The sequence below is a fragment of the Myxine glutinosa genome, chromosome 9 (assembly GCF_964187855.1).
Source record: "Myxine glutinosa chromosome 9, kmMyxGlut1.1, whole genome shotgun sequence".
Classification (NCBI taxonomy): Eukaryota; Metazoa; Chordata; class Myxini; order Myxiniformes; family Myxinidae; genus Myxine; species Myxine glutinosa.
The window spans coordinates 123170192-123185890 of NC_136269.1; the positions used below are offsets into that span (position 1 = coordinate 123170192).

At 43.1% G+C, this 15699-nt stretch overlaps 1 protein-coding gene across 1 annotated transcript; it reads left to right on the forward strand.

The window, feature by feature from the left end:
* Positions 1–12700: 12700 nt before the first annotated feature.
* LOC137418917 (forkhead box protein C2-like) lies at positions 12701–15000 on the forward strand. The gene has a single exon (XM_068105066.2). It carries the CDS (start codon positions 12784–12786, stop codon positions 14266–14268), a length of 1485 nt encoding a protein of 494 aa, XP_067961167.2. The 5' UTR covers positions 12701–12783; the 3' UTR covers positions 14269–15000.
* Positions 15001–15699: the final 699 nt, after the last annotated feature.

The window sequence follows — 15699 nt, forward strand, 5'->3', positions numbered from 1 at the left end:
GAGAGGAGTCACGGCAGAAAGATGTGTTATTCTGTATGTCAAAGATCAATGGTGAAACCACACCAATTGTTACCAACAAACAAGTATTGTATTAAGGTCACACAAGAATAACAGTACAATAACAATATTAATCAATTGTACAACCAATATATCATTCCTATGATGGTACCATCAGTTTCGTACAATATAACTCACTGTGCTCCAAGTGAGCGAAAATAACATTCCCAATGTCTCTGTCCCAGCTTCAAACCAAAGTCGATCCACGCTCTAGTGATCATCAGAACGATGTTGTATCGAGACCAGAATCCCGCTCGGTTGACAGTCACACTGCCAAAGATAGGCAAAAGTGTCCTCAAGAGGCGGCTGGGAAATCACACCTTCGGGTATGGACGTTCAACGGCTCCCAATCGGCGAACCGCAAATTCACACTCAAAATCCACGTTACACATACACACCAGGTTAACGTCTGGATGCGGTGAAATGGTTGAAGCGAGGTGAAAAACCTGGAGCAATGCGAAAATCCAACGCGAGGCAAAATGGCCAACGGTCCGTTCTCGAGACGTAACGGCACTCCAATGATTCTCTTCAGAATCAACCGCAAAACCTGTCACGCAGGTTTATCTGTCACAGCGATAACAACTCTGTCGCAGGAATCCCTTTCCCAGGAAACCCCAAAGTTCGCTAGTGACCCCCGTTCGCCAACGTTTGCTCCAGACCTCCAAGCAGCTCGGCTTCTTCTCCGACCTCACTCGCTCCGCCTCCTTTTTCTCCTCTTCCTCCTCTTTTTCTTTGTCCGGTTCCCGATCCGGTTTCCGGTTTCTTTTTAAAACACTAACTTTTTTTTACCTTTTGAAAAGAGTTATCTCCAATTCACTTAAACGATAACAATAATAGTACATGCAACCAAAAATGTTTACAGTGGATGAGAACCACAACAACGGAAGTGACTAATCCGTAACAAGAGACAGAGAGAGACAGACAGAGAGAGAGAGACAGAGAGAAAGAGAGACAGAGAGAAAGAGAGAGAAAGAGAGTGAGAGAGAGACAGAGAGAGAGACAGAAACAGACAGAGACAGAGAGACAGAGACAGAGAGAGAGACAGAGAGACAGAGAGAGAGAGACAGAGACACAGAGAGAGACAGACAGAGAGACAGAGAGGGAGAGACAGACAGAGACAGACAGAGAGACAGAGACAGAAAGAAAGTAATTGCCAGCTGAGTCTATACCCTTCACGTAATGGGCCACTTCACAGGTCTTGGGTCATTTCAAGTACTGCGGTGAGCTTGGCCTGGAATTCCTAAAGTTTCTGTCCGTGCGGACGGTCCAACGACCCGCTGGGCAGGCTTGACCTGGCAGAGTTTCTGAGATATATATTGCCAGCGGTGAATGAGCATCCAGCTGTGGTGGGTCACGATGATGTCCTTCAGGAAAAGGCTCCGCAGCTGCATATCAAAATTATGGGAGGGGAAAAGAGGAGGGAAGATGAGGTAGAGATAACGTGCCGAATGGCTGCCCAGTCTGGATGCACTCAGACTTACAGCAAGCTGCCTTCCCACACCTCCATACTCTGCTCTCATTTAATTCCCTCCTCCCCTCCTCCTCTTTTCATAGACCGGTTCAGCAAACATATTGGGACAGGAAGGAAAGTATTCGGCGTTATGAATTTGCAACGGTTTATTCGATTTCTCATCGGGTGCTTCTGTCACGAAGCAAACTTGGATAAACATCAGGTGCGACATTGTACACCATTCCTTCTTCAGATCAAGTGCAAATAAGTGGTGAATTGTGGTTTGTTGACTCTGGTCCTCGAGCGGTGTTCCAGACATCCCAGAATGGTTGGACCGAGTTTAAGTCAGGCCTTAGGACTGGCCTTGTTGTTTTCGATCCAATTCCTAGCAGATACAGCAGTATGGCATGGTGCATTACTACACTGGTAGAGGTAAAACCCCTCACCATAGTATTGCATCAAAGCTGGTAGTGCAGTGTGGTCCAAAATGTCATCATGTGACACCCTTATGAAGCGAATAAGCAAATTCTGCTTTGCAGGATTGGAAAATAATACACATGTGCAGTTTGGGAGGGTTCATTCCAACTTTGAATATCATGTCCCATTACTTTTGGTATTGTAGTGTAGATCGATTTTATAGGTGTTCTTGTCTTGATTGGAGTGTGAACTGAACTCGAGAATACTGCACATCATTTTAAGTATAATTTAAATGTTTTATATTGAATTGTACCTCGTCATGCGTGTCGCAGCAACACTGACTAAGAGGTATGGCAGGGTGACTAGGAGGTATGGCAGGGTGACTAAGAGGTATGGCAGGGTGACTAAGAGGTATGGCAGGGTGACAAAGATGTATGGCAGGATGACGAAGAGGTATGGCAGGGTGACTAAGAGGTATGGCATGGTGACTAAGAGGTATGGCATGGTGACTAAGAGGTATGTCATGGTGACTAAGAGGTATGGCAGGGTGACTAAGAGGTATGGCAGGGTGACTAAGAGGTATGGCAGGGTGACTAAGAGGTATGGCAGGATGATGAAGAGGTATGGCAGGGTGACTAAGAGGTATGGCAGGGTGACTAAGAGGTATGGCATGGTAACTAAGAGGTATGGCATGGTGACTAAGAGGTATGGCAGGGTGACTAAGAGGTATGGCAGGGTGACTAAGAGGTATGGCAGGATGATGAAGAGGTATGGCAGGGTGACTAAGAGGTATGGCAGGGTGACTAAGAGGTATGGCATGGTGACTAAGAGGTATGGCATGATGACTAAGAGGTATGGCATGGTGACTAAGAGGTATGTCATGGTGACTAAGAGGTATGGCAGGGTGACTAAGAGGTATGGCAGGGTGACTAAGAGGTATGGCAGGGTGACTATGAGGTATGGCAGGATGATGAAGAGGTATGGCAGGGTGACTAAGAGGTATGGCAGGGTGACTAAGAGGTATGGCACGGTGACTAAGAGGTATGGCAGGGTGACTAAGAGGCATGGCAGTATGATAAAGAGGTATGGCAGGGTGACTAAGAGGTATGGCAGGATGATGAAGAGGTATGGCAGGGTGACTAAGAGGTATGGCAGGGTGACTAAGAGGTATGGCAGGATGATGAAGAGGTATGGCAGGGTGACTAAGAGGTATGGCAGGGTGACTAAGAGGTATGTCATGGTGACTAAGAGGTATGTCAGGGTGACTAAGAGGTATGGCAGGGTGACTAAGAGGTATGGCAGGATGATGAAGAGGTATGGCAGGGTGACTAAGAGGTATGGCAGGGTGACTAAGAGGTATGGCAGGGTGACTAAGAGGTATGGCACAGTGACTAAGAGGTATGGCACAGTGACTAAGAGGTATGGCACAGTGACTAAGAGGTATGGCACAGTGACTAAGAGGTATGCACACTCTCCTCTGAGTCGTGTCGTCTGGATTTGAATCCGACCCAGTTATAAACTGTCAACCCAGTGTTTCACAAGTCGGATGATTTCTCATTGTTTGTGCATTTTATGTACGAAGGTGGAATTTTTTGAAAACTTCGCTACTGAGTATACATCCACTAGAATCCCCTTCCCTCCTCATTGATCCTTCACTTCCCAAACTTCCTTTTCCGTTTTATTTATTTGGCCCAAATTTTATTCTAGATTTAAAAAACGCCAATCCCATCCCTCTCCGTCCTGATCTAAATTCGTGAGTTTGTACAATGGAAATGGTGATTTCAACCTTCGATCGATGTACTATACTTTGCGTTGCAGAGCATTGATTCTGCAGGAGAAGTTTCTTGGAAAGCGTCTGCCTGGGCGGTTTGCCATCCCTCTCCCAGTCGTAGTTAGGGCAGGAATTTGGAATTTGATCATGATGTGGGCGATAGCTCACTTACTCTTCGCGCAAGACACCGTGGGGTCTTTAACGTCCAACAACTAATGCTGGCACTTGGCACGACCGTTTAACATCCATCTGAGGGACGACACACACATTGATGAATCACCCTGACTGTGAAACACCTTGATGACAGGTTATAGCTGCGCCGGGATTCAAACCCAGGCTAAACGGCTTAGAGACGAGTGTGCGTACCTCTAGGCCATCCTGCCAGCCCTTACCAGTTACCAAGATGGATACAGAAGGAAACACCAAGGAGGGAAAACTGGAAATTTGGAGGGATTGAGCTAACGAGGGTAGAAAAGATCATGGTTTTGGATTGAGGGCAATCTGAGATAGTGGTGCACATCTGTCTTGAAGAACTGGAGGGAATATATGAAATTGAGGAGAATGTGGAAGTTGCTTCCACAAGCGGGAAAAAAGAGGTGAGCCGTGATCCTGGATTTTAGGTAGTTTCACCAGAAGGGGGTTGATGGTGGTCTGTGTGTGCCCTGCAGAAACCTGGGGGGATGGTGGGTGGGGGGAGTTGGGGCGGAGGGGAAAGCACAGAAAGAGCAGAGGGTGAAAGACCAGAAAGGAGATGGTAGAAGACATAGAGACCTCTGACCTGCCTGCGATGGCGAATTGATATGCTCATAGATTCAGCTTCATCGTGCGAGATTCCAAAAATCTTGAAGGCCTTCGTTTCCACGGCATCATGCTGACCAAGACGTGAGGCAGGGGATCCAGCCCAAAGGGGAGAGCAGTACTCCATCAAACTGTGGATGAAGGCCTTGTAGGTGGATAGAAGTTCAGTTGTGCCAAGGAAGGACTTTGTATGACGGAGGATGCCCAGGCTGGCTTTGGATGCCAACTTTGAAATGTGGTTTGCTCAAGAAATATCATGGCTGATAGTGAGATCCAGGAGTTTGAATGACCGAACTTCCTCAAAAGGAATGTTAAGTCGATTTATGGAGGGGGGAGAGGGGTGGGGGATAGAGGTTGCCAAACGGTCCTTTCGGAGAGATAGTGAGAGTGTGAGATTTCTCAGGATTGAAAGGCATATTCCGAGCGTTGACCCCATCTTGTGATTCTATCAAGGTCTGAAGAGAGGGAAAAAGCTGCTGCCCATCTATCTGAAGGATGATGGATGTTATGGCAGTGGCTGGAGTCATCAGCAAATAAAAAAAGGGGATTTTCCAGAGTCAGAGAGATAATTGATGAAGATCGGGAATAGGACTGGTCCTTGATGCACCCCAGCCTTGACAGGGAGAGGAGATGAAAGGATTCCTTTGAGAGACACACGTTGGGTACAATAGTAGAGGAAGTCAGTAAACCATGTGTGGAGTTGGCCTTGGATGCGATAGGCAGAGTGTGTGTAGAGTAAGGCGGAATGACAGACTGGGTCAAGAGCTCGGATATGTCTGGATAGAGGATCCTGATCTCATGTCTGACGTTGAGGGCCTCCATCCATTGTGTGAGTAGGAACAGCATGTCCAAGGTGGAGTGACCTGCTCTGAAACCAAATTGATGATCTGAGATTAAGTTGTTGGAGAAAAAGAAGGATTTCATATCAACTGTGATGATGGAGTCCATGACCTTGCTGATGATTGGAAGTAAGCTGATTGGTCGGTAGTTAATGGGATCAGTTTTTGCACCTTTTATGTAATGCAGTGATGTTGCTGCATTTCCAAGCAGATGGAAGATGACCGAGGGCAAATGATGGGGTGAAAAGGGCAGAGAGATGTGCAAGAGCAGCAGAGCAGGTTTTCAGGACACGTATTTGTGAGATTAAGGGGGTGTGAGTGCTAAGCTTTTGTTTAACATGGTAAAATGTGCGTATGTAATTTATCAATGCTCTGTGAAGAGTATGGTACATTGAGAGATATTAAAAAGTTGGTAATTCTTGCACTATTGTGAGTATCTGGGTCCAATACCATTTTGAACGCAGCACGTGTTGTGGTATCAATGACCGATATACAGTATACGGTGACCGATATACAGTATACGGTATTCGTTGCATTCTTCAATTATATTTTATGCCTCTGCTGCCGAAGGCTTTTCGGGTTGTCCGTCCAGCTGTGTGTCCGTGTGTGTCCATGATCAATTTTTGTTACCACGGAAACTGATGAATCACTGAAGGGATTTTTTGTACCAAACTTAGTACAAACGTGTATTATGATGCACAGATGAACTAAGTAGATTTTTGGTTCCAAGGGTCAAAGGTCATGTGACCTTTTGCTGAAAGTAGCAGATTTTACTTATCACAATAACTTGTGACCTGCTGAAGGGATTTTGACCAAACCTGGTACAGGTATCTACCTACTATGATGCATTGATGAACTCATAAGACTTCGGGGTCAAAGGTCTTGTGACCTTTAGCTGAAAGTATCAGATATTTGTTACTTATTTTACCAAACTTGGTGCAAAGGTGTATTATGAAGCAAAGATGAACTGATTAGATTTTGGGTGCAAAGGGTCAAATGTCATGTGACCTTTAGCTGAAAGTAGCAGATTTTACTTACCACGATAACTTGTGTCCTGCTGAAGGCATTTGGACCAAACTTGGCACAACTATGGACAGTAATACAAAGATGAACAAATTAAGTTTTGGGTTTAAACGGTCAAAGGCCGAAGGTCAAGTGCTCTTGAATTGAAGGTCTGTGTTGCTGCAATAACTTGTGAATTGCTGAAGAGATTTCAACCCCAGTTGACACACTTATGCACTGTATCACAAAGATGAACTGATTCAATTTTAGATTGAACAGGTCAAAGGTCACGTGCCCTTTGAAAATCATTTTGCAGACCATAACTCGAGTTAGAAGCATCTGATATTGTCTCTTTTCTACCTATCTGTCTTCTCTCTCTCTGATTCAAAGTCTGACAGGAGAGAGAGAGAGAGAGAGAGAGAGAGAGAGAGAGAGAGAGAGAGAGAGAGAGAGAGAGAGAGAGAGAGATAGAGATAGAGATAGAGATAGAGATAGAGATAGAGATAGTGAGAGTTAGTTGGAGGGATTTTAAGAGAGGCTATAAAAAAGCAAGACCTGCAGCCAGACATATATATGAAAAATCACTTATAGAGTGACACTTGGTAAAAGAGAACAAAGTAGAATGGCACTCAGTAGAGCATCCTTTTGATCTCAAAAATAGTTGGTGGTTGAATTCAGTTAGCTGATATGAAAATCCTCTTCAAATTTCAAGTCAATCGGATGAAAATTGAGGACTTTAGAAATTCCATCTTAAGTTGTTAACCTTTGGCCGATGTTGACCTTTTGGCCTATGCTGTTCTCAAAAATAGTTGGTGGTTGAATTTAGTTTGCTGATATGCAAATCCTATTCAAATTTCAAGTCAATCGGATGAAAATTGAGGACTTTAGAAATTCCATCTTAAGTTGTTAACCTTTGGCCGATGTTGACCTTTTGGCCTATGCTGATCTCAAAAATAGTTGGTGGTTGAATTTAGTTTGCTGATATGCAAATCCTATTCAAATTTCAAGTCAATCGGATGAAAATTGAGGATTTTAGAAATTTGGAAAAAATGGTTGACCTTTGGCCTATGTTGACCTTGTGACCTCAAAATATAGGATTTTGTCAGACCACGAACTCTACCATTTGGTGAAGTTTCGTAAAGATCGGTTTAAAATTGTGACCGGTAGGCCAGTATAAGTGAGCGGACAGACAAACAAACACACACAAACAAACACAAACACAAACACACAAACAAACAAACACACACAAACAAACAAATACAAACACTCACAAACAAACACACACACACAAACAAACACACACACAAACTGGAGTGATCAAGATACTTGGTTTAAAAAAAAAAATTGCTGACTACTGAATCACTTAAAATGTTATTTCTTTCTTTTACTTTGCTTACACTGTTTTGTATTGCTCTGTAAGCCGAATCTGGAGTTCTGCTTTGTCATTTTTTGGTTATTTAAGAGTTGCCACATGGTGCTGAAACATTACATCCCAATACAATGCATTTATCCTTTTTAAAGTACTTTGAATAATTTGAATGAGCTATCAAATAATATCATTGCTTTTTGTATACCTTGTCAATTCTACAGGTGGAGTTGCACCTATGGTGAAAATTTACTGTCAATCAAACCAACGGTTGCAGAGAAAATCATATTTATTCTGTGCGGACAAACAAACAAACAAAGACAAACAGACAGACAAACAAACAAAGACAAACAAACAGACAGACAAACAAACAAACAAACAAACAAACAGACAGACAAACAGACAATCAGACATACAAACAAAAAAACAGACAAACAGACATACAAACAAACATACAAACAAACATACAAACAAACAGACAAACATACAAACAAATATACATACAAACAAACAGACAAACAAACGGACAAACAAACAGACAAACAAACAGACAAACAAACAGAGAAACAAACAAACAAACAACATACAAACAGACAAACAAACAGACAAACAGACAGACAAACAAACATACAAACAAACATACAAACAAACAGACAAACAAACAGACAAACAAACAGACAAAAAAACAGACAAACAAACAGACAAATAAACAGACAAAGAAACAGACAAACAGGCAAACAGACAGACAAACAAACATACAAACAAACAGACAAACAAACAGGCAAACAAACAGACAAACAAACATACAAACAAACAGACAAACAAACAGACAAACAAACATACAAACAAACAGACAAACAAACAGGCAAACAGACAGACAAACAAACATACAAACAAACATACAAACAAACAAACATACAAACAAACAAACAGGCAAACAGACAGACAAACAGACAAACAAACAAACAGACAGACAATCAGACATACAAACAAAAAAACAGACAAACAGACATACAAACAAACATACAAACAAACAGACAAACATACAAACAAATATACATACAGACAAACAAACGGACAAACAAACAGACAAACAAACAGACAAACAAACAGACAAACAAACAGACAGAGAAACAAACAGACAAACAGGCAAACAGACAGACAAACAAACATACAAACAACATACAAACAGACAAACAAACAGACAAACAGACAGACAAACAAACATACAAACAAACAAACAGACAAAAAAACATACAAACAAACAGACAAACAAACAGACAAACAAACAGACAAAAAAACAGACAAACAAACAGACAAATAAACAGACAAAGAAACAGACAAACAGGCAAACAGACAGACAAACAAACATACAAACAAACAGACAAACAAACAGGCAAACAGACAGACAAACAAACATACAAACAAACATACAAACAAACAGACAAACAAACATACAAACAAACATACAAACATACAAACAAACATACAAACAGGCAAACAGACAGACAAACGGACTCAAATGCAATACCCTCTCAGGCGAGGGTAAAAAATTGTATCCGGATTCAGATCTTCACTGAAATTGAACCAATTCGTCTTTGTCACCGACCCAAACTGTCTCCCAGGTTTCGGCCGAATCAATCCATACGTTTTTGGGATATTGTGCTATATATAGTTTTTGGCCCTATATTGTCCTTCCATGTCATATCGTGTCTTGTGAGATATCGTGCTCACAACTTCGGTGGCAGATGTAATAACAGTCCAAGAAAAGTGAGGACCTTTATATTTTCATTATATAAATAAAGTGAACTTTACTCTCACTAAAAGTGCATGTTTGTTTTACAATTGTATTATGTGCTTTATTGAAGACTCACTCTATAGTACACTCTGTATGGCAAGTGGGAGTCAGTTGTTCACAACTTAGTCTCCAACATCTTGTTTATATAAATTTTTAATAATTGCGCTGAATCTTTGACTTGCAAGTTTCTCATTCTGAGATTATTTTGAATGCCTCGCATAATGTGGGGGAAGTGTTTATTATATAAACTAGGGCATGCCCGTACTATATCTATATCTAAAATTATATCCCCCCCCTCTATTTACATGAAATGGTTTGGTCCAAAGCGAACGGCTTGCGAGTACGGTGACAATCCCCCCCCTCTATTTACATGAAATGGTTTGGTCCATTCGCAAAGCCAAAGCGAACGGCAGTTACGAATCGCAGTTACGATGAATCGCAAAGTAGTTTTAATTAGTTTTAAAACATAGTTTAACGCCAACATAGTTTTCCAACGTGAAATAAATGAATACGCTCTCAAATGTGCCGTCTGAGGCAGAGTGTGTTCGCCACGTTCGGCACACGCGATAGCTCGCTGCTCTCTGATTGGTTGAATCGTTTTTTGGACATAGCTCGGTAAGTAATTGTCCGATTAATATGAAACCTTGAAAAGGCACATCCTCGGGTCCCCAGCAATATACCTGGCAAGTTTAAAGTATATCGGACCCGTGGTTGTCGAGAAACAGCGGTCACAGACAAACAAACAAACAAACAAACAAACACACATACAGAGATTACTGGAATTATAGATAGATAAACACATATAAGGGGTGTTGAGTAAGTGTGTCTTTCTAGTGACTGTAAATATAATTGAAATGCCATAAAGTCAGTCGCCGTTATGACATTTCAATGGACATTGCAATATGATGTTATGCATTTCCTCTCCAGGTATAGCTAAGGAAGGAATTTGGAATTTGGTCAGGATGCTGGCGCACAATGGCCTACTCTCGCATCCGTGCGATGTGACGTGACCCATTTCCTCTCCAGGTATAGCTAAGGCACGAATTTGGAGTTTGGTAGGAGACAGACACAGGCACACATTGGCCTACACTAGTATACACAAATTAAGGCTTGCAGATTGGAAAGGCAGCTTTACATTTGCTGTGACCGACAGCGTAGATTATAATGGAAAGCTCTGCAAGCGAAGCATCTGCAGGTGACTGTCTGCAGATCTGTTCCACTGGGAATCAACCCCAGACTAGGTAACTCAGAGGTGAATTGCTACATAAATGAGCTATATCCAATCAGACAACTGGTCGCTAGGCATAACTGATCAGTAAATTCATGAGATGTATTTTGTCTGATTCTCTTCGCCAACTATTTTACTTTTACATTTTCTTATTTCATCCTTTTACACCAAGTTTAACCATTTAATGGAGCATTCATTCTTGTTTTGTATTCCTACTTCGATGGTATAGGCCATATGCTTTAGGCTTTTCATTTGTATATAATTTTATGCACAATATATACATTAACTAGAACGGCATTCAGTAGAGAGCATACCTCCGCCTGGTTGGCCATCTCTCAATGGTGAAGAATTACTTTTAAAATTATACTAGCCGGATCCGGATCTTCACCAAAATTGAATCAAATCGTCCTTATCAGACACCCAACCGGGCCACTAAGTTTCGTCCAAATCCGTCCACAACTTTTTGAGATATCCTGCTATGTATCGTTTTTGGCCCCATCTCCCAATGGTGAAGAATCACTTTTAAAATTCTTGTACCCGGATCCAAATCCGGATCTTCACCAAAATCTAATCATTTCGTCCTTATCACGTACGCTACATCGCTGCCAAATTTCGTCCGAATCCGTCCACAACTTTTTGAGATATTTTGTTACGGACAGACAGACAAACAGACAGACAGCGTTGAAAACATAACCTCCATCCACTTTTCGTGGCGGAGGTAATAAATTGCTGTTGTTGTTACTTAGCCCAGCCATGCTTCAGGCTCTGCCATGGAGCAGAGTGGGTAAGAGTGGATACGGGTGCGCCATAGTGGGTAAGAGGATGTCAGAGTCCCAGTGGTGGGACTTTATAGAGCGAGTCCAGGCAGGAATTTATCATTCGTTCAGGGTGCCGACGTTAACTCACATACTCTTCACAAAAGACACCTTAGAGCAAGTGTTGCTGTTGGACGTCTGTTCCATAGTGTTCACTGCTGTGGGAAGCAAAGTAAGGCTGACATTTCAGGCGTTAGCCCTTTGTCGGAGGAAGAGAGCGTTTATTGCTCCGATGAAGGGCTAACACCCGAAACAAATTTAACTTCGCTTCACAACTTCCAGTTTATGAAACTATCATTTTGACAAATCACTTGAATTGCCTGCAAATGCAGACCGACATTATAGCCTTCACAAAGTTGACTATTCCAGTTGATAAATCGGGGAGACAATTGAAGCCAAACCTATGCATAAAGGTGAGTGCGCAACCTCTACACCGATCATGTTGGATTTCTATTTATGTTAATTGATCAACAATAAAGTGCACCCTGTAAAAAGAATATCACCTCCAACAACATATACTGCACCTATGGTGGGAAGCGACAGCGACAAGCGACAAATGGGAACACTCAGAAGTTATGCGGAGTGTGCAATCGGATTCAGTCGTTCATAAAAAGTGATCAAACTCTTTGGTAAAAGCAGGGATTTCCTAGAGTTGAAAAAAAGTCCACCAGACCCAGGTTTACCGTCTTAACGGTGCCGCATCCATCAGAATGATCTCTGAAACGTAATTAGTGTTGTCTTTTCGTCTTACCACGGAATTCGTAAAATTTGTGTTGTTATTTAGTGACATTAAATTATTTATTTTTGAGCATTGCACAATAAACTTTTCTTTTCTCGCAATTGGGATTGTCCTGCTGATGAAACTTAACATGTGCGTGAAATCTTGACGTTTTTCTTTGACCCGGCCAAGTCTGTAATGCAGAGACGACAAACCTTTTCTTTGCGGATGGTTTTGGGGCGAGGTCGTGAGTAGTGAGCGCAATTAGGCGAAGGCGTGGGTGATAAATCGCTAGTTCGTCAATCGGAACGGGCGGGTCACGCCCCGGCTGACTGCGACCAAGCTGGGAGGCCGGGAGAGCCGGAGGAGCGGCAGAGACCATTGGGCCGCGGGGGATCGGGGGGAGGAGCGGGAGAGGCGCTCCGGCGTGCGCACGGTTAATCCGCGCAACATGACGGCTCGTTCAGTGGTGCCTACTAAGCGCCCGAGCGCCGGAGACGCCTCTCGGGGCTGCTGACCCGGCCATGCAGACGCGATACCCCGGGACGGGCCAGAGTTCCCTGGGCGTCATGGCACCGTACCTGGGCGAGCAGGGTTTTTACCGCCAAACCGGTACGTACGGGGGCATCGCGGCATCGCCGGTGGGCATGTACGGCGGGCAGGACGCGTACGCCCCAGGGATCTCGCGTCCGTACGGCACGTACGCACAACACCACGCAGCGCCAAAGGAGCTGGTCAAGCCCCCGTACAGCTACATCGCGCTCATCACTATGGCCATCCAGAACGCGCCCGAGAAGAAGGTGACTCTCAACGGGATCTACCAGTTCATTATGGAGAGGTTCCCGTTTTACCGTGAGAACAAACAGGGCTGGCAGAACTCAATCCGACACAACCTGAGCCTTAACGAGTGCTTTGTCAAGGTTCCGCGGGACGACAAGAAGCCCGGGAAGGGTAGTTTCTGGACCCTGGACCCAGACTCCTACAACATGTTCGAGAACGGCAGCTTCCTGCGCAGACGTCGGCGCTTCAAGAAGAAGGACGCGCTGCGGGAAAAAGAGGAAAGAGAGCGTCAGGCCCAGGAGAGACGGGACACCCATCCATGTAAGCTCGAGCCGATGGCAATGGCTGTTCCAGATGCTGATCCCGAAAATGCGGGGGATGCAGGAATGCCTGATCCGGCACACTCTCCTCTCGTGGCTGGCTCACCCGCCATGCTTGTGGTCCCGAAACTGGAGAGCCCGGACAGCAGTTTACATGAACCAGGAAGTCCGCACAGTGTCGCGTCCAGCCATTCTGCCTCACTCGAGGGCAGTCTTCCAGACGGGATGTCACTCGGCTCTGGCATCTTCCCTGTCGACGCTGCGTTGACCGGTCTGCGAGCCTCCCCACGCACGGAGCCACTTCTCACAAGCCAAGGACCGGGGCGAGCCGGAATGTTTCTGGCGACACAAGGTTACCAGCAGCCTCCCCTCTATGGGGCTTGTAGTCCAGTTGTGGAGTCGGATTTGTCGAGATTTTCCTGTGGCGTGCAAGCCTTGGGTTTGTACGCGGGAGAGAGGCTCGAGAGATTGGAGGAACCTGCCGGACAGCACGGATCGACCATGCTGCACGGATCGACCGCAAACACGCCCCGTGTGAGCGGCATCACAATGGCTACCCGCAACCAACATCAGCACCATCATCAGCATCTACAACAGCAGCAGCAACAGCAACAACAAGCAGGGATGCTGCAGTCCCATGGACTCTCTATCCAACAGGATGGAGCTCTCTGCCGCTTTCCCACGTGGTACACGGGACAGAGCTCGGTGGACACGGGGGTGTACAACAGCGGACAGACGACTTTTACTGGGCGCGACCTATTTGACTCACCGCGGCTTGGAAGTCTAAACACACTTAGTACCCCGCAGATGAACGGACACGGTGGATGCCAACTAGCATTCCGCCCGCCCGTGTACCGGCCTGGATCGTATCCGTACGAATGCAGTAAGTATGCCAACAGTCAGCTGTGAGCACGAACAGTCAGCTGTGAGCACGACAGGGCCACATCAAATCACGATGCCGGACAGTCGGACCTTCATCACGACATGCTGCTGCTTCATAGGCAATTGATGGTCGGTGTGGCCTATAACATTAACGCCAAAAAAGGACCCGGGTTTGCGAACAAGTCGAACATACAATGAGCTTTTGATGTTAAATGAATCAAATTACACTTTAAAATGTCATTTCCGTTGCAAGCGTGAGCAAACCAGTGATAATATATACTTTGGATTCTGATGTACCATAATCTGCTAAAGAGCGTCGGTGCTGCCAAAGCAATTTTTGGGCATAGATTATACTGGGTTGGTTGCCGTTGCCTTTCCAGAAGGAGTTATGGCAGGAATGTTGCCCATGATGCTGGCGATAGCTCGACTACTCTTCTCTAAGGACACTATAGGATCTTTAATGGCCTCCAACTAATGCTGGCAGATGTGATGCCCAGTTATCATCCATTCGAGGGATGGCACACATTGATGAATAACCGTCTGTGAAACACTGGCAACGACAGTTTACATCTGAGCCGAGACTCAAACCCAGGCTGGACAGCTTATAGGCGAATGTGCATTCCTCTAGTCACCCTGCCACCCGTGATATATATATATATATATACATGTATGTGTAGATATATATGTATATGTATATATATGTATATATGTATGTGTATATATGTATATATGTACATGTACAAATGTATATGTATGTGTAGATATATATGTATATGTATATATGTATATGTATATATATATGTGTATATGTATATATGTATATGTATATATATATGTATATATGTACAAATGTATATGTATATGTATATGTAGATATATATGTATATGTATATATGTATATGTATATATGTAGATATGTATATGTAGATATATATGTATATGTATATATGTATATGTGTATATGTATATATGTATATGTAGATATATATATGTATATGTGTATATGTATATATGTATATGTATATGTATATATGTATATGTATATATGTATATGTATATGTAGATATATATATGTATATATGTATATGTGTATATGTATATGTGTATATGTATATGTATATATATATATATGTATATGTATATATGTATATGTATATATGTATGTGTATATATGTATATGTATATATGTATATGTATATGTATATATGTATATGTATATATGTATATGTATATATGTATATGTATATGTATATATGTATATGTATATATGTATATGTATATATGTATATGTATATATGTATATGTATATGTATATATGTATATGTATATATGTATATGTATATATATATACATATATATATATATGTACACATATATGTATATATATAAACATAAAATGTAAGACGGATGCAATGTGCTTTTTTGATAAAACAAGATCCCCCACCAGACAAAACTGGG